The sequence below is a fragment of the Rattus norvegicus genome, chromosome 14 (genome assembly GCF_036323735.1).
Source record: "Rattus norvegicus strain BN/NHsdMcwi chromosome 14, GRCr8, whole genome shotgun sequence".
In the NCBI taxonomy this organism is placed as follows: domain Eukaryota; kingdom Metazoa; phylum Chordata; class Mammalia; order Rodentia; family Muridae; genus Rattus; species Rattus norvegicus.
This window is the reverse complement of record NC_086032.1, coordinates 15,313,481-15,336,251: the sequence shown is the minus strand read 5'-3', so window position 1 is coordinate 15,336,251 and position 22,771 is coordinate 15,313,481. Positions and strand designations below refer to the sequence as shown.

At 46.7% G+C, this 22,771-nt stretch overlaps 1 protein-coding gene across 1 annotated transcript; it reads right to left on the bottom strand.

Moving 5' to 3' along the window:
• Positions 1–18,855: 18,855 nt before the first annotated feature.
• On the bottom strand, positions 18,856–22,691 carry Sowahb (sosondowah ankyrin repeat domain family member B). Its single transcript, NM_001398870.1, has one exon. The coding sequence runs from the start codon at positions 22,497–22,499 to the stop codon at positions 20,196–20,198; it is 2,304 nt and encodes a 767-aa protein (NP_001385799.1). The 5' UTR covers positions 22,500–22,691; the 3' UTR covers positions 18,856–20,195.
• Positions 22,692–22,771: the final 80 nt, after the last annotated feature.

Sequence of the window (22,771 nt, the reverse complement as noted above, 5' to 3'; positions counted from 1 at the left end):
CCAGAAACTTTTCTGGCCTAACCCTCTAAGTACAGAAGTGCTGTGTACAGGTATGCCCGCACAGACACCAAGACAAAATCAAAAAGAAAGAAAACACGAGTCTTCCTTTTCCCCTTAGCAATGCATTATATTTTTATCATTTATTTGGGCGGTTTTTAATAGACATGACACCTCTCTTAAAACAATTCTCACAGGATCATAGAATTGCAGAGCTGCAAGAAATCTGAGAGATGATCTCATCTAACCTCCCTCACACACATGTAATTTAAAGAACTGTGTTCACACATAACAGAGGGAGCTAGGAAAAGGACAGGAGTGGCCTGGGGGAAAGTGGGCAAATTCGCTCCAGTTCTCCCCCACCGAATAGTCTAAACGGGTGTCCATCCATGTGCCCAGTAAAGAATGCTTCCTACAGTACCTTCAAAGGTCAGTCGTTCAAACTGTGGGTCCATGAAAGAGTAGTGAGTGCGACGAGAGGAGTGTGTATATGTGTTTGTGAGTGTGAATCTGTATGAACGTGTGTGTGCTTGCACATGAGCATGTATGCGTGAGGGAGGATGTGTGTATGCATGTGACGGAGTGTGTATGTATGTGAGTATGAGTGTGTGTTAATGTGTGTTTGCACATAAGTGTGTATGTGCGTGAGAGTGTATATATGTGTGTGTGAGTATGTGAGAGAATGTGAGCATATATGTGACAGAGTATGTGTACGTATGTGAGTGTGTGTACATGTATGTGAGTATGAGTGTGTGTATATGTATGTGAGTATGAGTGTGTGTGTGTGCATGTATGTGAGTATAAGTGTGTGTGTATATGTATGTGAGTATGAGTGTGTGTGTGTGTGTGTGTGTGAGTATGTGTGTGTGAGGGTACATGTGTATGTGTTACTGAGTATCTCTTTAAAAGCCTCATACTTTTAAGCCAAGCTCTATTGTTGAGCAGCACTCCCAGTCGGTCTTTTTCTTACAGGCTTTAACGAAATCTTTTCAATGTTAGACCTGCACACCTTGGTGGGAAGAAACATACCCTTTGGTATCAGCCTCAGTGGGTTTTCTTACCAACCTCAGCCCCTGCTAAGAGTAGAAACTAGTGGTTTGCCCTTTTGTTTGTTCTTTGGGGTTTTTAGTTTGTTCATTTCTTTCTTTCTTTGATTTTTTTTCTTGAATCCTTTGACTCATTCTTTCTTTGAATCATTCCTTCTTTGCAGGATTGAACCTCAGGCCCTTTACATTTCTACTTCTACCCATGAGGTGCATTTAGTCCCTGAGTTGTCCTTTCTTTGCCTTAGGGGGCCAATATGGCAGTGCACAGCTGCATTTGGGAAGTGGGGCAAGAAGGTAGCAGTTCCCGGGAGGTCAGGCTCAGCTACACAGTGAATGTGAGCGCAGCCTGGAGCAGGAAACCTGTCTTGAGAGAAAGAAAGAAAGAAAGAAAGAAAGAAAGAAAGAAAGAAAGAAAGAAAGAAAGAAAGAAAGAAAGAGAGAAAGAAAGAGAGAGAAAGAAAGAGAGACAGACAGACAGAGAAAGAAAGAAAGAGAGACAGACAGACAGAGAGAGAAAGAAAGAAAGAGAGACAGACAGAGAAAGAAAGGAAGAAAGAAAGAAAGAAAGGAAGAAAGCAAGCAAGCCGGTGTGCTGGTATACATCTTTAATCCTAGCACTTGGGAGGTGGAAGCAGAGGGAGCCTGATTTACATAGTGAGTTCTGGGACAGCTAGGGCTATGTAGAGGGACCCTGCCTTAAAAAAGCAAGCAAACAAAAACAACAGAAGAGTGCTTATAGGAGTGCCTACTTCCTAAGGGACTTGTGACAACCTGGAGATGCCAGCCTTCTTTCTGTTACTACAGTGTAACAATTACTGAGGAGGTCATGTGCATTGGTTACATTTTTTTTGAGGACATGTGGACTATAACTTGAGCTGTTTTTATGGGTCTTGGATACCTAAGGGTTAATGAACTTTGCACTTAGCTTTCCCCTGAGTCTGACTGGGGCGCCAGCCTGCGTGCCTTTGCTTTACTGGCAGGAGACTAGGCCTCAGATCTTTGGAGACCTTTGAACCTAAAATTGCAGCAAAGGGAGGGTGATTTACTCAAAGGCTTTATTCATGTTGCCACAGACACGGACCCTTCCTGCAGCTTCTCTGTTGGGAGTTACTGTCTCTCAGCAGATTTGATCTGTGTGTGCGCTCAGGAGCACCTCACACTCCCAAGCCAGGGTCTGCCACTCTCTGTGAAGCCCCTCTTGTCATGGATGCAGAGCCGTTCCCTAAAGCTTCTGTGAACACGAGGAAGTGCTCTACACCTTAAAAGAGAAAGCTGTTTTGGGTCTGTGCGTACCAGAGTTGTTCCACGTGGGAAAGCAGCAGAAATGAAGTTGCCCAAGAGCCCAGAAAAACTCTACCAGCTTGGAGCGGCTGCTGAAGGACTCATTCCAGAGTTGGGAGGGACAGCTCCATGGCAGAGTGCACACTTAGTAAGCACACGACCCTGGGTTTGCTCTCTCAAACTGTGAATGAATGAGTGGGTGAGTGATAATCTAACTTACCCCAAGGGACACTCAGAAACAGAAATCAACTCAGCTGTATAGACATCAAGGTCAACACTGAAATGAACAAATAAAGCCAACCTCCCAATCCCACTAGTTCTCCTAGTAACTATGCCCGGATTATCTGCTCTGTGTACCGCTGTTCTTGATTGGTTGAAAGGTCACACACGCTAGCTGGAGACGGTGGAATAGGATTCTGCAGGAAATGTCCTAGTCAATCTGAAAAAGAACTTTAGTCTCATCTGCAGTCCACAGTAAGCCACTAACACTCGTTAGTCACTGTCAACTTGACACAAATTAGAACCTCCCTGGGAAGAATGACCCGTAATCTAGGAATCAGTCCCATCAAATTGACCTGTAGCACATTTTGGGGGTTAATGGTTGATGTTCAAGGTCTTGGCCCAATGGAGGCATACCATCCCTGGGAAGGTGGTCCTGGGTCGTGAAAGAAAACAAACTGAGCAAGCCATACAGGCCAGCAAGAAGCGTTCCTCCATGGCCTCTGCTTTGGTTCCTGCCTGGAGTTCCACCTCTGGGCCCCTCCACTATGGACTCTAACCTGAAAGCCATAAGCTGGTTTGGTCAGCGTCTTACTTACCATAGCAACAGAAAAGCAAACCAGGACCAGAAATGTAAACAGGATGTTTCTTGAAGTCAGGCCGGCCCCTTGTTTGTGTTTATTAAGTGGGAATTAATAATGCTTTAATTACAGATTAGGTGCCTTTCCCCACTGTGTAAGAACGACACACATAATGAAGACACATCACTTCAACTCTTCCGGTCCCACTCCCTGGCCCTCAGACCCCAGAGGACAGAAGGCAAATACTAAGCCAGGAGTCAGCTCCGAGTCCGTGAATCCTAGTCAAGTGACCTTCCTGCCCTTTGCTCAGATCCTTGGTTTATCTGCATTCCTCAGGAAAGGGAGAAAGGGGAGCTATTTATTCTAGCTCTCTCTCGCTTTATCTCGGTGAGAGGAGGGGCACTCAGGAATCTGCTTCTGAAGTGTAGACCATGTGTACTGTGTGTGTAGCGTGACGCTGGTTTCTGAAGTGTAGACCGACCGCGTGTGCTTTCACAAAACACAAGATAGAGTGACATCATAGGATAGGCCAAAGAACCGGGGCAGACTTGGGAAAGCTGAAGGAGCTCAGCCTCTGCACAGATGGGCAGAGCCACAACAGCTGCACAGAATAGTGGCTCTGTATGTATGTGACATGGAATGTACAGTTCTCCTCGGAGTGCTTATTTTATTAATTCATTCATTTCATGTATGTGAGTACACTGTAGATGTTTTCAGACAGTCGGGAAGAGGGCATCAGATCCCATGACAGATGGTTGTGAGCCGTCCATGTGGTTGCTGGGAATTGAACTCAGGTCCTCTGGAAGAGCAGGCAGTACCCTTAGCCACTGAGCCGTCTCCCGTCAAAGGAATGCTTATAATCTGCTCTTTTCCCCAAACGGAGTGAGAGACACCCAGAGACATTAATTTGCTCATACAAAGTGAGAGAGAAGGATGATGTGGGAGTTAAGAGCACCAAAAACCTTGGCTAAAGTGTCACAGCCAAGTGTCAGGACACTTTCACTCACCCTCTTCCTGTCCCATCTCTCCAACTCAGTAGCCTGGAGGGCAATCCTGGGGAAATCCAGCAGGCAAGCAGTCAATGGAAGGCACAAAGTAAGATTGGAACCCCAGAAAGAACACCTCTCAGAGAATCGTCATTTGCTGAATTATGAAGTTCCCTGGAGAACTGTGCTCTAAGCCCTTGTCTTTCTTTGAGTTGACTCAAAGCAGCCTGTCCCAGGAATGTTGTCAAAAACAATCCATAGCATAGCTGACTGAGGGAGCAGCTACAGCCAGAAGCTGACCAGAAACTGGGAAGGAGGAGCTGGAAAAGAGAATGCCAGACGAGGGGGCTTTACGGCACTCTAACGTGTTTCTGGATATCTGTGGGTTGGGAGTTGATAGGCCTTTGTACATGCCCAGGCAAGTCTTAAATAAGTAGAAAGGCATCCTGCATGCACGGGCTACAAGGTTTAGTATTAAGACATGTTTCCCAAGCTGTTGTCAGGCTCAGGGCAACCCCTACCCAAACCCCTCTCCTTTGTGCGTAAGTTCATCTTATGATCCAGATAGACGTGTCGTAGACCCTGAAGATCCAAAGCATTTTTGAAAAGGGAAAGGAAAACTTGGCGTACATTTCTCAGTTTTTAAATACAGTCACCTACAGTAATCAGTTCAGTGAGATACCAACCTTAGATCGGGCAGGTCAGTGGAATCCGAGTCCAGAAAAGAACTGCTGCATCTGTGTTTACTGATTTCAACGGGGTGCTGATACAACTCAGTGGGCAAAAAGAAAATGGCCTCTTCCAGTGTGTTGCTTGAGCATGGTGGTTTATGCCCATAACCCAAGATCACAGGCCGTAGGGGAGGATTAGGAATTCAAGGTCATCCTTGGGTAGCTAGGAGTTTGAAGCCACCCTGGGCTACATGAGAACCTCTCTCAAAAAGTAAAACTCCTCAAATTGGGCTGGAGAAATAGATCTTACAGAGGAGCTGGGTTGGGTTCCTGGTATCCACGTGGGAGCTCCCCACTGTCCCCCTCCTCCATTCACTCACATGTCTTGGGTTTTCTTGTACCTCAGAGCTTCTGACAGTCTCTAGTCCCTCACTGGACTCAGCCCCAAGCTCTAACTTTAAAAAATTAGGAAGTTGGATACAGTGACATCTGTCCATGGTCTGGACACTTGGGAGGTGGGGACAGGAGGATCAGAAACTCAGGTCATCTTGAGCTACGTAGCAAGTTTGGTACATCCTGGGCTAACGAGACCATGCCTCAACACCTGAATTTTTGTAGGGCATTCATTTTCTCAGCCACTTTATCCCCATACCATAACAGGTTTTGTACCCGGCAGGGTTGCCGGATCGTATGGTAACCATGTTTTTTATGAGGAAGCTCCCAACTGTTTTTTCTCATGGATGATATTATTGGCCCCTGAGATAGTTCAAATGGACCATTTCTTACTCTGAATTTGGCCACTCTCTTGGCCCCTGTAAAGAAATCTTCCCTGACCTTCTATTCTAAACCAGATGTACCTAGGCTGTGGAGCAGACAGAACCATGTGACACCCACCACCCTACTCTCTAGGTGCTTGCTCAGAGGGCTCTGTGGAGAGGGGAGTGTGTGCCTTATTCTCTAGCTCAGTGAGAAACATCTGCAAGGCACTGGTGAGAAAATGACACGGAATGGTTGCCAGCGTGCATCCCATTCAAACAGCAAAAGATCCCACTGCTTCAGACAGTCTTTGTAAATTGATTTATTGGAGTCACCGAAGGGTGGCATGTAGTATATATGTACATACATATATCTATTATTATCATACATATATCAGCACAATTATTCTTGCTGATCATTTTAGTGAAAAAATATATACCTAGCAGAAATAAATATAAATATTTATACATATATAAATATACGTTTTTAACTCCTGGAATTCTATACAGACTAGGTTGGCTTTAGATTCATAGAGACCTGGATGATTCTGTGCTGGGATACTGGGAATAAAATTGTGCACACAATCTCCTGTGTGTGTGTGTGTGTGTGTGTGTGTGTGTGTGTGTGTGCATGTGTGTGTATGTGTGTATGTGTATGTGTGTGTATGTGTATGTGTGTGTATGTGTGTGTATGTGTATGTGTGTGTATGTATATGTGTGTATGTGTATATGTGTGTATGTGTATGTGTGTGTATGTGTATGTGTGTGTATGTGTATGTGTGTATGTGTGTATGTGTATGTGTGTGTGTGTATGTGCATGTGTGTGTATGTGTGTGTGTGTGCACGCATGGCTCCTTTGATCTATTAATCATTTTTATTACTAGAAATGAACTGAATTCCAATTTGTAATTTTGAGTTTAGTATAATTTTTCTATTGACTCAATATTTGTATGAAGATTACAAAATGTATTAACCTTTATATATGACACACACACACACAAGTGAGGAATAATATGCTTTATTCATGGTTTCAGAGGCTTCTGTGATAAGGAAGGAAACTAGCCAAGTATAACCCTCAGACACATCTCCCGCCCCATGACCTACTTGCTTCAGTTAGGCCTCCTCTAAAGTTTTCAGATATCCCAAAACAATGCTACTGACTGGGGACCAAGTGTTTAGCATCCAAGCCCCTGGGGGACATTTCAGACTTGGTCCACCACACAGGCAGGTGCCACGATTAATCGTGTCCATCCTTTCTGCTGCTCAGTCTCTTTCCAACTTCCTGCAACCCCTCTCCTTCCCTGGAAGTCTGCCTTCTTCTCAAGCCATCTCCTGACTCCCTCCATATATGAGCAGAACATATTCCACTTTCCTTCCTGCATCTGGTTAACGTCACATAACATAACATAACATAACATAACATAACATAACATAACATGACACAATTCCTGTTCCACCCACCTTCTGCAAATGTCATTTCACCCTTCATTATAGCTAAATAAAGATCCACTGTTGACACAGGCATCTAAGCTGATCCCATATCTTGATTATCAAACAGTGACCCTGTCTGATACACACACACACACACACACACACACACACACACACACACGCACACACATGCATGATTTTCTCTTTGTGTTCATCGGTGAATCTGGGGACCACCCACTTTGTCAAAATGGAAACTGCATTCATACACACAGTAGCTGAGGCTCCTCTTGAGACCCTCCCTCCTGCTTCATCTTGTGCTTTGGATTACATGTCCAGCTCATTTCCTCAATTTTAAGTGTAATTATGTTAACTTTTAATTTCTAAAAGCATACAGAACACTGAAGCCGATAACATGAAATGGTTTTTAACGGCTGAAGTCCTTGTCTTCCAAGGTCAAACCACGTCTAAGTCACAAGTGGCCGCTGTAGTGAGTGATGGTTATGCAAGATACTTTCTGCAAACTTCGCCATCTTACATCCTCAGCAGCCAAGGTGGGAGTTTGGTAGAGTACAATAGTTCAATTGTCCTTAAGGAAAAGTAGAAAACCAAAAATAAAATAGAGACAAAGTGACTGTGCTTTATATTAATATTTTCAAAAAGTGTGAGTGTGTGTATGTGTCTGTGTGTGTGTATGTCTGTGTGTGTGTTTGTGTCTATGTGTGTGTCTATGTGTGTGTGTGTCTGTGTGTATGTCTATGTGTGTGTGTATATGTGTGTATGTGTGTGCCTACCTATGTGTGTGTCTATGTGTGTGTGTCTATGTGTATGTGTGTCTATGTGTGTGTGCATGTCTATGTGTGTGTGCATGTCTATGTGTGTGTCTATGTGTATGTGTGTCTATGTGTGTATGCATGTCTATGTGTGTATCTATGTATATGTGTGTGTGTCTGTGTGTGTCTATGTGTGTGTCTATGTGTATGTATGTGTGTGTCTGTGTGTGTGTCTATGTGTATGTATGTGTGTGTCTATGTATATATGTATGTATGTGTATGTGTCTATGTGTGTGTGTCTGTGTGTGTGTCTATGTGTCTGTGTATCTATGTATGTGTTTATGTGTGTATGTCTGTGTGTGTGTCTATGTGTGTATGTCTGTGTGTGTGTCTATGTGTGTGTGTGTCTATGTATGTGTGTGTGAGTGTATGTTTTGCCTGTATGTGTATCTGTGTATCACATGCATACCTGGTGCCCTTGGAGGCCAGAAGAAAACACGCGATTTCCTGGAACTGGGGTTATAGATGGTTATGAGCCACCATTCAGGTGCTGGGAAGTGAACCCTGACCTTCAAAAGAGCTGCCAGTGAGCTGAACTACTGAGCCATTTCTCCAGCCCTTTGTCTTGTGACCTTAGGACACCATGCAAGGGACGAGGAATATCACCTGTTCCTTTGAAAGTGACTCCTTTGGTAGTTCTGCCTGTCAAAAACACAAGCTAAAAAACAACTGCTTCCTAATTCCAAGAGCCATGTGATTCTGTCCCCATTTAGACCTAGGCTTTGGATAAATAACAGTAAAGTCTCATAAGCACTTCAGTGTAATTTTACCAATTAAACACTTGTAGATTTCCAACAGAGCTTCCCTGTCTGGCAGGGAGTTGTCACCCATGAATGCCTAGGGGTGAGAAAGTAGGACGCCCACACGTCCCAGGCCTAGCGCATGCCAAACACATCAATAGTTGCTTGTGGAGTCTAGTCTGGAAGGACAGGAAATCCAGGCTGGAAGACTGTGTCTTCTCCTAAAGGGAATTGTCAATCCATTGTGACCAATGCTGAGCTAGATTTCTCCAGCAGTTACCTAGGAGCAGCAGTCTTTACCAATTCCTAAACCCCAAAAGGGAGCTTAGTCAGAAGAAAACTTCTCAAGAAGTTCGTCCTTGGCTATGCTGCTGCTGTTACAGGCCATAGGAACTCCTTCCTTTTCTTCCGATCCTCATTCCTGTTCCTCCCTCTCCCTTCCCACTACTTCCTTTCCTCTAAAGTATTGAAGCCTCTAAGGCATCCACCTTTCCTTGCCCCACAGGGTACCACCCTATAGTTAGAGGAGGAGGGTTGTCGTTATGGCAAGACACCATAAGTGTCAGCCTATGGGGAAAGCAGGGCGCTCAGAATAACACCAGTGGGGAACACAAGGGCAGCACACAGCCTGTGAAAGCCACACTGCCTGCTGGGACAGACACCATGGATGGTACTTGCCCCTTGATGTACTAGGTTATCAAACAGTCAGCTCAAGGCCACCGTTGACCAGCTGTCCCATTCCTAGTAACCAAAAACCTGTGCTTTGCCTAGGAACAGGCCATTTGGGTGCCCATTGGCTGAGACCAAACATATTTAATAGTGTTGCCTCAGTATAGCAAAGGAGCAAATCTTGGTAGACATTCAGATTAGGTGTCGTCCAAGAAATGGATAATCCATTACTTAAAACAAAAAACAAACCAAAAATAAATAAACAAAGCACTTCCTACTTTGAAATAGCTTTAAAGTTTTAAGTACTTTACAACTCACTCCTGTTTAGCCTCTATTTCTACTTCTCAAATATTAGTATTTTATCATCTCTCCTCCGAGTTTCCTATCTCTTTCATTTACTAACAGAGCACAGACACACATATGCCAATGGTGAAACCCAGGGCCTTTGCACCTGGTAGACCTGGTGGGTAAGCTTTCTACCACTGAGCTACACCCAAGGTCTTATTAATAGACATTTTAATGATGCATGAGGTTAACTGGAAAATTGAGCAGCAGTGTTATTATATAGAGTTCAGATACTTTCCAACCCAGCCGCATAGGGGCCCATCTGACAACATACATTGTGCTATAATTAATCAACCCATATGAACACACTGTTATTATCTAAAGTCCTTAATTTACTCAGACCACCTCGCTTTTTACCTAATGTTCTTTTCTCTTTCAGGATCCCAGGGTGTGTTATGTGTTCTTGATATTTCTCTTTAGAGTCCTCTTAGTGTGACAGTTTCTCCAACTTTGTATTTTTGTTGTTGTTGTTGTTTCAAGACAGGGTTTCTCTGTGTTGCCTTGGCTGTTCTTAAGCTTACTCTGTAGATCGGGCTAGCCTCAAATTCAGAGATCTGCCTACCTTTGCCTCCTAAGTGCTTGGATTAAAGGCGTAGGGCCACCACCAGCCAGTTGCCTTGATAACTCTGACCATTCTGAGGAGTGTTGGGTAGACATGTGATAATCCTCTCCTAACATGTGTTGAATACTTTCATCATGTGTAGACTTGGGCTATGCATACCAGGCAGGAAGACTGCAGAGGTCAAGTACTACTTTCTTTACATCATCCAAGGTACACACAACCAAAGTGACTCATCACTACCAGTAGGAAGTGTTGTCCAAATCTCCCCGGTGTAGCCTACTCTTTCCCTGCTTTCTACAAGGAAGTCACTGCGGTCAGCTCACACTGAAGGAGGGAGCCTGTCCTTCACTGTTAGAATGACCAGCTTGAAATTCTACACTCGATCTGTCTCCTCGCTCCCACTTTACGACTACTTTGTGCCTTGACTCATAATCCTTTCGACTTAGTTTTCCTTGTTCTGCCCATTGATTTAACATAGTTGTTAACCCGTGGAATTTAGTCTGAAAACCTGAGATGTAATAACTAGAAACACTTCCCCTTGTAGACACTAGTTAAAGAGCTATCTGTGATTATATAGCATTTTTTTACATTAAAGTAAAAATTTAAAACTAGCTTGAAGATTCAGGATTCAAAATGGGAGGAGGTGTTCAGAAGCCTCTTGGCTGAGGAATGCACTTGCCGATGTTAAGCCTGGTGACCCCAGAACCTATGTGGTAAAAGGGAAAACTGACTCCCACTAATTACCGTATGACCTCTACATATGTACCACACACACACACACACACACATGCATGTAATGTGTGTGATGGTTTTGAAAGGTGTTCACAAGTCTATGACGGTCCTGACTTTAAGGGCTAGTATGTCCTCCCCTCACCTGTGGTTATAGAGATGAATGAGTTTTTTTCCCAAACAATACGTAACAGAGGGGCTGATGTGCGGCTTTGAAGACTTCATTGGAAGACCCCATGGCCTTCTTTATGTCTGCCGTGAATCACTTGTTCTGAAGGAAACTAGCAGCTTATACATGCACTCATGAGGATCCCCAGGCTACTCCACAGGGAGAGAACAACAGCCAGCAGGGTCTGAGGTCTTTGCCATGTGGATGAATCCTCTTCCCACCATCCTGATCAAGCCTTTGACCCTGACTGGTGTCTTGACTAGGCTCTCAGGAGCCTCCCTGAGCCTTAAACTACCCAGCCAGTGTGTCCCTGAGGCACTGAAATGTGAGCTAGTACTTGCCCTGTTGCCTGTACCCTGGACTACTCACTGCTGATCCTACCTGCCCTTGGAGGTTGAAGGTGAGGTGGTGCCGGGTCAACGACACAGACTCTGGGAGCAGGCAGAATCTCTGAACACTGATGCAAGCTCCTTTGATTCCCTCCACTCGAGTCCCATTGGTCCCAAGAAAGCATCTCTTCTAAACAGCAGTTCCTGATTGGCTGGCATTTTCTGCACCAGCAATCCTTGGTTTCTCAGGCAGTCCTCAGTAAGGTCCTTCTGCAGGAGATGCTTTTGCGGCTGGGAGGTCCCCCCCCCCCCCATTTACATAGAGACAGCCTCACCGTTCCTGCTACATAGTTCCACGTTTCTTTCAACTGCCGAGTCTTGGGGAAACTTGTTAATATGGCAACATATAAGTAATAAATTATGATATTACATTTATGGGACCTAGCAATGAGGCCCTTAAAAGGATCAACAAGACAGCTTTACTAGAAAGAGAAGAGTATGCAGGCCATGCTGAAAGCTTTCCTATTCACTAAAGTGCATAAATAAATTGAAATTGTACAATCCACTGTTAGTAGGGCTTCTGGGAGATAAGCTCCTGAGTGGTACTTGGCTTCACATAATCCAATGCCTCTGAAAGTTGACAGATGCAATAGATGCTCTCGAGCTATCCCTGGGGCAAGAGCCAGAAATAAAAGGGCCTCCTGGTGACCTCGAAAGGCTGTTCTCCCATCAGTGTTGTTTGCACTAACGAGAAAAGACCCAGAAACCCAAAAGAAATGAAACTGCTAAGCACTATGAATATAGCACGTTTTCTCGCTGTTAATTATTGAAGTGACCTGGGTTTAGTCCCCAGCGCTGCTATAAATAAGGAATGAATAATATAGAAACAGAAAACACATGTATTCATTTACATGTGTGTGCACATGTGCGTGCATGTGTGTGTGTCAGCATGCACATTCCATGGCATGTGTGGAGGTCAGAGAACAACTTTCTGGAGTTAGTTGTCTCCTCTTTCCATGCGGGTCCCAGGGATTGCACTTGGGTCACTAGTCTTGGTGACAAGTGACTTTTCTAACTGAGCCATCTCACGTGACCCAGACAATTCTTTAAGAGCTGGGAGTGATGGCTCACACCTATAATCCCGGTACCTGGAGTCAGAGATGGAGAATCACCAAAAGTTCAAGCCAATCTAGTTTGCACACCAGGGCCCTGTCTCAGGAACAGAACAAAACAAAACCAGAACTATACGATCATATGTATAGGTAGGGATAGAAAAGGTAGATGATTAATAAATAGAAATGCTAGAAAAGATAGATAGGTGATAGATATAAATACATGATTGATAGATGATAGATAGATGGGTGGATGGATGGATGGATAGATAGATAGATAGATCTCTTTCTCTACCCATATGTTATATGATAAAGTGTTCATAAAATAGTCTCTCTAATTATTAGGGGAAAAGAAAGAAGATAAAACCCATCCGGTAGTGCTGGTAGGCCTGGCCCATTTTAAAAATTTATCAAGCGAAGTCCTTCCCTCCTATCTGTCTCCTTATTCTCCACTGCCCTAAAAGCAAACAAAATGACTCAAGTGTCAGATAACTGCTCAGGGCCAGAGTTCCCTTTCTTGCTTCCTGCTGGCTGTAGCAAGCAACCGGTTTCCTGAAGGAGGAGCCTTCTACCTGATAAGTCCCAGACCCAGAACGCTGGCAAAGAAGCTGGTTAAAAACCAAAGAAAGCTATTGTTCACATCATAGGAATTCAAAGAATGATTAGTGGTGCAGCAAGTCTGGTAAGTGTGAGGCCTGGAATTGGTCGGCAGAACCAAACACACACACACATACACACACACACACACACACACACACACACACACACACACACACCAACTTAAAGCTTAGCACTTTAGAGCACAGCTCTTGTTGTATAAAGAAAGAAAGTGGTACTGAAATCCAGGGTGCTCTACAAACCCCTCAGCTGCCCACTATCCACACAAACATAAACACACAAACATTCTCCGTCTGGCTCCTTGGGCAACGTCCAGTTCCAATGGAAGATAATAGCGATGAATTGACCAAATGAAACTGGCATTTAGCACATAGGGTGGGTGTCACCTTTGTTATTGATACCAGACTTGGACACACCAAAATGTGACTGATCAGTGATTGGCTCATGCTGGTGAGGTTAGAAGGTATGTGTGCTTTTCGTTGTTGTGAGTTTTTCTGTACAATAAACGATTGTTATTTCGATCATTTTTAATTTTTTAAATATAAAAGCACCTGTAAATCCAATCCTGACGGCACATACCTGTAGTCTAAACTGAGACGTAGGCCAGAGAATCACGGGCACTCACCAGTTCAAGAGTAACACAGTGCGATCCCGTGTCATAAGCAACAACAACAGGGAGCGAGATGTAGCTCGACGGTAAAATGCTTGCCCAGCATGCAAAGGTCCTGGGCTGGATGCCCGGTACAAAACACACAGACAAATAATAAAACCCAACCTACAATACATAAAACCTCTTATTGACCATGCGATTTCAAAGATTTCTTTTTTTTTCCTCAGAAAGTGAGTAAAAACATGTGTTTCAAGATCCTATCCTCTGTTTTGAAATAAGTGAACTGGTCTGTTTTGTTTAAATACTTGGTATACTTCGTGTATGTGCCTGTGTGAGCACAGATCCATGTGTGAGCGCATCTGGAGTGCATGTGGAGGCCAAAGGACACCTTTGATTTTTTTTTTCATAAACACCTATCTTGTAGACTAGCTGTCCAGTGAGCATCAGGGAGTCACCCTCTCTGCCTCCCAGTTCTGAACACTGGAGGTCTGAAAGTAGCCACAACGGAAGGTCTGCACCCAGTATGGGTGACTGTGATGATGTAGGCCCATTCCTAGTCCTCCCCGACTTATAAACTTCCCTAAGGCCTTGTGCAGTTTGGGCAGACCTGAGTACAACTGGCTGGGAGGAGAGGCTGGATACTCAGGGTGGAGGTCTTAGGACCCTTTCAGACTCCCTTTCAATCAGGGAAGATCAACAGTCAATAAACCTAGGCATGCAAGTGGGCACAGCTGAACTCAGGAAGACGTGGAGCTTTGTCTGGGAGAATAATCCTGTGCAATAGTTCCCCCATCACCTTCCAGCCTCGTCTATAAAATTTCCACTTTCAGGAATTCCAAAATTGTTTATGGCTTCACAGTCATTTCCGTTTGGAGAGATCAGATTATATTTTCTCAACCCCGAAATGTAAATAAAGACACTTGGAGTTTAGAGTCCGAGGAATGTCACACAAAGACATCCCTCACGCCCCCCCACACACACCGACTTTAAGTCAACAGCACACACAGTAACAGAGAAGACCCGGCACAGGCCTGTACCCAGGTTGCCAAGAGGCAAGTGAAGCCTCCCGCGCTGCCTCTGATCTTCCAGGTGGTCTTGAAGAAGCTTAGAGAACGAAACAAGCACCTGGACCGGGAAGCGGCTGGAGGTGTAAGGTGACACTCAGGGAAGGTGTAGCAGGTGGCACCCAAGGCCATAAGGCTGCAGATGTCTTTGTCCGGTACCTAGGTAATCACCCCCTTTTTCCTTCTCAAAGGATTCGGTTCCAGGGAGGAACTTCTGTGGTTCCGGAGCCAGCTGCCTCGCGCCTTCCTTTCTACGGGAAGCCAAGAGACTTTCGCAAGTCAACGCAGTAAATCTTCTGGCCCAAGAACAGAGACGCATCGCTCTCTCATTATCCACGCTATAGGATACGCATGCGAAAGGTACCTCGTTGCTGACAACTCCTACTTCAAATCCGTCGAAGCCTTTGAAGGAGTAGCGAGTTGTCTTGACTTTCAAGTTTCCTTCTGCGGATTCCTAATTCTACAATTAGCAGATAGGAATACAAAGACCAGAAGAGGAAATGCTAATGAGAAATTGTCCCGGTTGAACACATCACTTTCTTTTTGCATAACTAAAAAAAAACAGCTGTGAAAACAACATTATTACTTTATAATATTGAGAATGAGTATTTGGACCAAAACAAATGGGAATGCCATACAAATAATTTTTTTCATCTTATATCTCAAAACCCATGACAGATATTACACTGTTTTTTTAATTGTGATTCACCTGTATTTGATTTGGGAGTGATACATTGGGCTGGGGACACAAAAATGTCTCACAGTAGCACTAGGAGATGTCTGGAAAGTAAGGGGAGTTGTGGATTAGGACGAAGTTGGTTCTAACACAGGGCATATTTCAGTTCTGATAAGGGACGAATTGCAGCGATTGTCGGATCTCAGCATCTCATCTACTGCTTCTCCTTTCCCTCAGAGAATCCGAGACCTCTGGTCTTCTGTACATAAGTTCTCCTTGACTCCATTTTGATGAGATTACTTTTTTTTAAAAGTTTTTATTGTATGTGAGTACACTAGCTTTCTTCAGACACACCAGAAGAGGGCACCAGATCCCCCTGTAGATGGTTGTGAGCCACTATGTGGTTGCTGGGATTTGAACTCAGGACCTCTGGAAGAGCAGTCAGTGCTCTCAACCTCTGAGCTATCTTTCCAGCCCGATGAGATTACTTCTTTTTTTTTTTTTTTAAAGATTTATTTATTTATTTCATGTATGTGGGTACACTGTCGCTGACTTCAGAAGAGGGCATCAGATCCCATTACAGATGGTTGTGAGCCACCATGTGGTTGCTGGGATTTGAACTCAGGACCTCTGGAAGAGCAGTCAGTGCTCTTAACCCCTGAGCCATCTCTCCAGCCCGAGATTACTTCTTGAACACAGCTTCCTTTCTCTCCAAGGGACCAGGACTTGAGTGTCACACTGCTGAGAATTGTCCTAGACCAGGTCCAGTATCCTCCTAGCCCTCTCCACTGTGAATCCTATAAAGTAGAAACCACTTATTCCAGAGTTTGCTCTACATAACTCAAGTCCTGGAACTCTCAGGCGCATGTATTCTATGGCAGAAACCACTGGATACATTACTCTTGAAAGAACTGTACACCCCTATTGGAAAATCTGTTCTAGGGCCTGGCTTTCCAAGGCTCGTGGCCGGTCTCAGCAGTCACCCCTGGGGAACCAGGTTGTTATTTTCTGATAAAGGCGCAGAAAGATGGTTCATCAGATACTGCTAAGATTCGGCGTGGCACAGGGATCCCTTAAGGTCAGTGTTTAAAAGATTGTTAGGTAAGTAGCTTGCCTCAGGAGAAAGCAGCCACCCTCTGGGTTTTTCTCTATTTGCTGCAATGCATTAATTCCTGCAGTAACTGCACATTTCAGACCTTTCGCGGTTTTGGGGGGGACGTGGGGGGAGTTGTGTTAGTTTGAGACAGGGTTTCTCTGTGTAGGCCTAGCTGTCCTGAAACTCACTCTGTAGACCAAGCTGGTCTTGAACATGGAGATCTGCCTGCTTCTGCCCCTTGAGTGCTGGGCTTAAAGGCCCGTGTCACCCACTGCCCCACTCCTCTCTTACACTTTTATTTACTTTATCCTGTGTGGGTAGTGGGGTGGGTGGGCACGTCTGCCTCCATGAGTAGGTGGAGGTGAGGGGTAGAGATCTGGGTGCTTAACCAGGTCGTCACCTCGTCCCACTGCTCCAGGCTGGATGCCTGTGTCTGTCCACTGTTCTAATGCTAGAATTCTTTCTCTCCGTTCTCACAGCTCCCATCTCCGGCAACCAAAGAGCCCTACCTAGTAGACAGGAAGGCTGGAATGACAACCTTATGGGAAACTGCTCAATAAATTCCCAGAAAATGTGTCCACACCTGGGGGCATGGCTGTGGTGGCAATTACTTAGGAGACTGAGGCAAGTGGAACGCTTGCGCTGAGGAGCTTGGGACTAACCTGGACAACACAGCGAGACTCCCTCTATCCCCAACCTTTAAAAAGAGAAAGAAAAACAACGACCAAAGTCAGCCTCGGCTACATGAGACATTGTGTCAAAAAAGCAGAAAACAAAACCAAAACATAAGCAAGCAATTGTGATAAGTGAGTAATTGTGAGGCTGGCACACAGCATTCTGGGAATTCTAGTGAAACAGCCATGCCTACATCAGGGCTTTCACCTTGAAACTTCTCTACAGGTTGTGTTTGAGCTATTCTCTGAGGAACATAAGCAACCTTACTGAGAAGATATGAAATGTGGGGTTTCCCAGAGGAAGCAATCTAGGACAAGACAGTGAGTGGGTAGGGCCTTGACCTCCCCTCCTCCCACGGGTGTGGCCCTATCTCATGCAGGGTTCACAGCCGGGAGAAGCCAGCGGTAGGCTGGAAGAGCATTCCTGCCCAAGTCCTCTCCACCTGGACTTTGCAACAGGAGCAAGAGGCTGAGCTCTTTCACCTGCCCTGCCCCCACCAGCACTGTGACTGTGTAAGACCGCTCACCTGATCACCGACAGCAGACACATGAACAAAGACCAGAGGGACATGAAGAACAAGTCCATGTGACGGCCAGCCTGGGATTGTGTTCTGACCACTGAGCAGCCAGCCAACACTGCTCGGCTGTGTGGAGCCACACTGAAGCAGACGACAAGAATGTGGAGGAACCAACAAAGCTGGTTTCTTGGGAAGGCCAGTATCATCACTCCTGGACAGAACCAAGCCCAGCTTCTTTTCCCTGCCTAAAGGGACTCTCCCTCTTCCTTCCCTCCCCCCTCTGCCTGTCTTCCTCTCCCCCCCCCCCCCACTATTTAGCTTTTACATGGTTGGTCCTCATTCCTGGCACATACTGGTTTCTTCCTCTTGCCTATTAGTACAAAAATTCCCTGTGTCTTAATGAGGCTTTGAAAGACAACCTGGGAACAAGTCAAAGTAGAAAGCCGCCAAGAGCAAATAGTTGGGAGAGTTTTAGCTCCTAGTGGAGAGACATCCTGTCAACCTGTCCCACTCACCTTTATAAACCCCACAGAGCTGTGCTAAATATTTGTTGAATAATGTGATCCAGTCGTGACATCGTGACAATATGTTAAGTCCTCTGACTCTTAAAAGAAGCTGTTTTGTTTACTAGATTATTTACATAAATGTCTGTTTTGTAAACTTAAACTCTCTCTCTCTCTCACACACACACACACACACACACACACACACACACACACAGAGAGAGAGAGAGAGAGAGAGAGAGAGAGAGAGAGAGAATCATTTTCTCATGTTTTCTAATTTGATTTTCCAGTTTCGCCCTTTAGGTAGGGGATGACAAGGCCATGTAATTGGAAAAGCTCATGGAACTAATTCTTCTGTCTTTTTTGTTTTTGTTTTTGGTTTTTGGTTTTTGGTTTTTTTTTTTTAAAAGGAGCTTGGGCACTTGATTAATACACGTGAGGCCCCCAGAGAAATGGAGAGAGATAAACAAGAGAAAGAGATTGATTTCAGCGAAGTTATAGACTACAAAGAAACAAAAAAGATTTGACAATCAGGGAGCCCATCATGTAAGAACATTAGCAATAATCAGCTTGATACAATATAATAACAATCTAATACAATGTAATAACAATCTAATACAATATAACAACAATCTGATACAATATAGTAACACAACAATCTGCAGGTCTTTTAATGCAGGAGACTATCCAGAAGAAACACCAGGATACTTTAAAAAAAAATACAGTATCACACATGAAAATATTTCCATAAAAATAATCTCTGTTTGAACATTGAACTTCTCAGCCCTCTTTGGATTTACATCAAACTTTACACATTCTCCTGGGGCTGCTGAGTCATCTTCAGCCAGGGACCAGCAATGATCAGCCTCTTCCTGAGAACTGAACAGGACACTTCCTGTTAGACATTCAGTACTTCAAGGCTAATATTTAATCTAGATTGGCAAAAAGTTTAGTGCAAATAAAGTTATACTTAGCAGCTCAACAAAATTCTGACGCTTTTAACCGTTACTGCTTCCCCACAGTGGATCCAGCTCTTTCCCCTGAGTACCAACTTTGACCTTCAGACATGCTGAAAGCTGTCAGGGATGACCCTGTTCGCTACACATGGAGTTTGACGAAGAGCTTCAGTCATTATACAAATGAACCCAAATGCTTTCACTCTTGGGAATCTCACAAGTTGGTACAAAAACAAACAACAGCAAAGACAAACAGAAAACAAAACAGAGTCTGAATGTGGAGAGACTCTCTTCCAGAGAGTGGAGTCACCATCATTCCTGAATGTTATTCATCTGCTTCTCTGGTCCAATGGCAATGACACCCAGAGAAGACAGTCATCCGTTTACACCAAGCACTCCAGACACTGGACACAGGAAGGCTCAGGACTGAGGAAATCTCTTCAATCAAATCCTACCTTCTCCAGTCGCAATTTTATTTCACTGGATGGAATTGCCAAAAGGCACATAAAGGAAATGAAGGGAAGCCATCTGACTTCAAACCTGGTGCTTTCCACTCAGCCAAGATTTATTCTAGAGATGAATAGAAGCCAAAGAACCTCCAGCCTAGGGAGGAGTGTGAGCTGCGGCAGTTCCACGAATTGCCTCCCTTTGACGTATCTGTTCCCTTTCTAGTAAGGCCTGGCTGGCACTGCCTCAGAAAATACTGTGCCTTCCTGTGCCCTGACCCCTGGCTGGCTCGGGAGAGAGAGGGACCCTCTGAAAGCTTGAGTGCCTGGATCAGCTTCGGTCCACATTTCACAGTTCAGACATAAGAGCTTTCAAGAAATTGAGATGCCCCTTGAGGAGACCATTTCACCTATCCTCAATCTTGATCAACTTCTAACAGTTTCTGTTTCTCTTGGGTTCTCTTCGTCTACTTAGTTTGGGGAGGGAGTGTGTGTGTGTGTGTGTGTGTGTGTGTGTGTGTGTGTGTGTGTGTGTATGCACGCACTCCCTTAGAAGAATCCACTCCCTTAGAAGAATCCACCTTAGTCACTATACTCTTCTCTGTCCTTTGGGGTGTGGAATTTCTCATATTGGCTGGCCAATTTCCATTTGTTGTGCTGAGTTTTGAGCAAAGCAGCCAAGGAAGTCTTCCGGGTGACAGTTCTAGACACTTCCCGGCTCTTGACCTTCCTGGCTGGGGAAGAGCTTTGGACTAAGGAATAGACAGGGAAGATGGGTTTGCCCCGGGGTGCACCCAGGAGCTGCCACGTTTCCCCAGAGACATTACTGTTCAAATACTGCCACGGCTTCTTGCCACTGCAGTCCCGAATGTTCACCCGGGAAGCCAATCTTTGCACTAGCAATTTGATGACTCCCTGGTGCCCGTGCATAGCTGCAAGGTGCAGTGGGGTATAGCCACAACTGGACCTCACGTTTACATCTAGTGCAACCCCTGCCTTCCGGGCTCCAGAGACCAAGTCCTGAAGGGCGTTCAGGTCGCCGTGCTTTGCTATCCAGTGCAAGGCCGTGTACCCCGTTAGGAAGTCTCTGTACAAAGCAAGCTGGGGGTCCTCCCAGAACAACATCTGCACGTGAAACCAGGAGCCACTGGCAAGTCTCACAATCCACTCATGCTCCCTGGCATCTAAGGGGACAAGGGGTGACCTGTGCTCCGAAGGTCTGTGGGGTATCAAGGCTGCAGATCCATCCCTGCCAGGGACCCATGAGGAGTGTGGCTGGCCCGTCACAGCGTTAGCATTTGCTAATTTCTGTATCAAAACAACATCCACCCTTGGGCTGGGCAGGGCTCCTGCCTTGGAAGGTTTCCTGGACCGAGGTGGGCGCCGGCTCCTTTTCAACAAGTCCTCATCAAGATGCTCCTCGTCTGAGGAAGAGGGAGATTTGGTTCTCCCTGTTCTAGAGCTCCTCCTGACAGACCTCCGGAACTTGGGGGCAGGGAAAGTCTCCTGAGGGTGGTCCCCAAGGCTTTTAGCAACCGTTGGGGCCTTCCGAAAACTGGGCACATTCCCTCTATTCCTGAGGCCCCGCGGGATCAGACAGGGGCTGCCTTCGTTTGGTGATACAAACTGATCCTCAACTGGATCCCTGAGCTCTCCCCAAGAGGAAGTTCTCAGGACAGTTTGCAGCCCCTCTTCCGGGGTTCCAGGAGATTCTTTGGGTCCACTGCTGCTCTCCTCACTGCCATGGCTCTCTTGATCCACAAAGTCATCCAGATCCTGGAGAGATAGCTGACAACGAATGCTTCGAAAGACAGTGAGTGGAGGGTTCCCCGGCCAGGATTCTGAGGACTCGTCAGGGACCCCAGGAAGGAGAGAATGAAAAGACAGAGCAGGTTCAGGCAGCGCCGAGTTGGTCTCCGAGACCCCAAAGGCGGTTTCTGAAGGTAGCTGGAGGAAGTTGTCTGGCAACACCGACCAGGCGCGAATGGGCCCCTGGATCCCGGCCTCAGGCGCCAGCGGGTATCTGGCTACCCACTCTCGAGTGCGCTGCTGCTGCTGCTGCAGCTGCTGGGTTGAATGGTTCGGGAAGCCGGCGGTAAACAGCTCCAGCGGCTCTCTGGAGGGAGCCGGGTGGGGCGGGAGAGCCGGTGGGGACGTCGGGCTGCCAGCAGCCTCGACGGCTGCCGGAGCCCAGACAGGCGTTACAGACTCAGGCGAGCGTTCTGCCGCCGCTCCTTCCCGCAGCCACCCCGGAGCTCCGAGGTCATCCCGGGCAGGCGCAGCGCGCTCTGGCTTCTCGCAGGCGGCTGCAGGGTCTCCGAGATCTTCCGGCAGCGGCTGTTCCGTGGGCTGGCCCCAGCCGTTCTGCTGGCACTCCCAGCAGCAGCGTCCCCGCGTCCCCACCGCCGCACACCTGCCTCTGGCTTGAGCAGCCTCTGGTCCCAGTGTCCTCTGGCTCGGGCTGTCCCCCGGGCCAGGATCTGGCCCGGCCGCCTTCCGTGCGCTGCTGCCCACTAACTCATCGTCACCTACGTCCACCCGGGTCCCCGCACCTGCCGGCGGCTTCTGCGGCTCCGGGTCAAGGCGGCGGTGGCTTCGTGGCTGTTGGTCTGTGGGGGCGGGTCGCTGCAGGCCCTCCTCCCCCAGCAGGTCCCTGTACCTCCTTTTGAGCACCACGTACTTGGTGCCGTCGGGGTCCTGGCGCACTGCGGCCACCGAGTTCACGAAGCCCTTGAAGAGCTCGCGACGCTCCTGCAGCTGGCCTGAAGGCACGTGAGGGTCGCGCAGGAAGCTCTTGAAGTGGCTCAGCAGCTCTGCGTTACGCACGCGGCCCCCGGCCTGGCACAGAAAGTCCAGCAGTGCCTCCTGGCTCAGCTCTCCGGCCATCGCTGCCCGGTCCCTAGTGTCTGGGGCGGCTGCGTCTCAAGCTCCCAGCGCACTTCCCCTCCGACCGAAACCCAGGCCTGGCGAGTGTCACCTGCGCTCCGGGTGGCGCCACCCGCCTCCATCAGCCGGGGAGGCCGGCGCCGCCCGCATCCCTAGGGCGCTCCGGGAGGGCCGAGGGTCCCTAGGGGCCGGCGCCCAGGCTGATTCCCCGCGCGCAACCCTGGTGGCAGAGGGCGGCTCCCGGGCCGCCCCTGAACGACGCTGGCCTGTCG

What these genes read in the sequence shown, in the direction of transcription:
- Sowahb (NM_001398870.1), bottom strand. Translation starts at nt 22,499, where the DNA reads ATGGCCGGAGAGCTGAGCCAGGAGGCACTGCTGGACTTTCTGTGCCAG.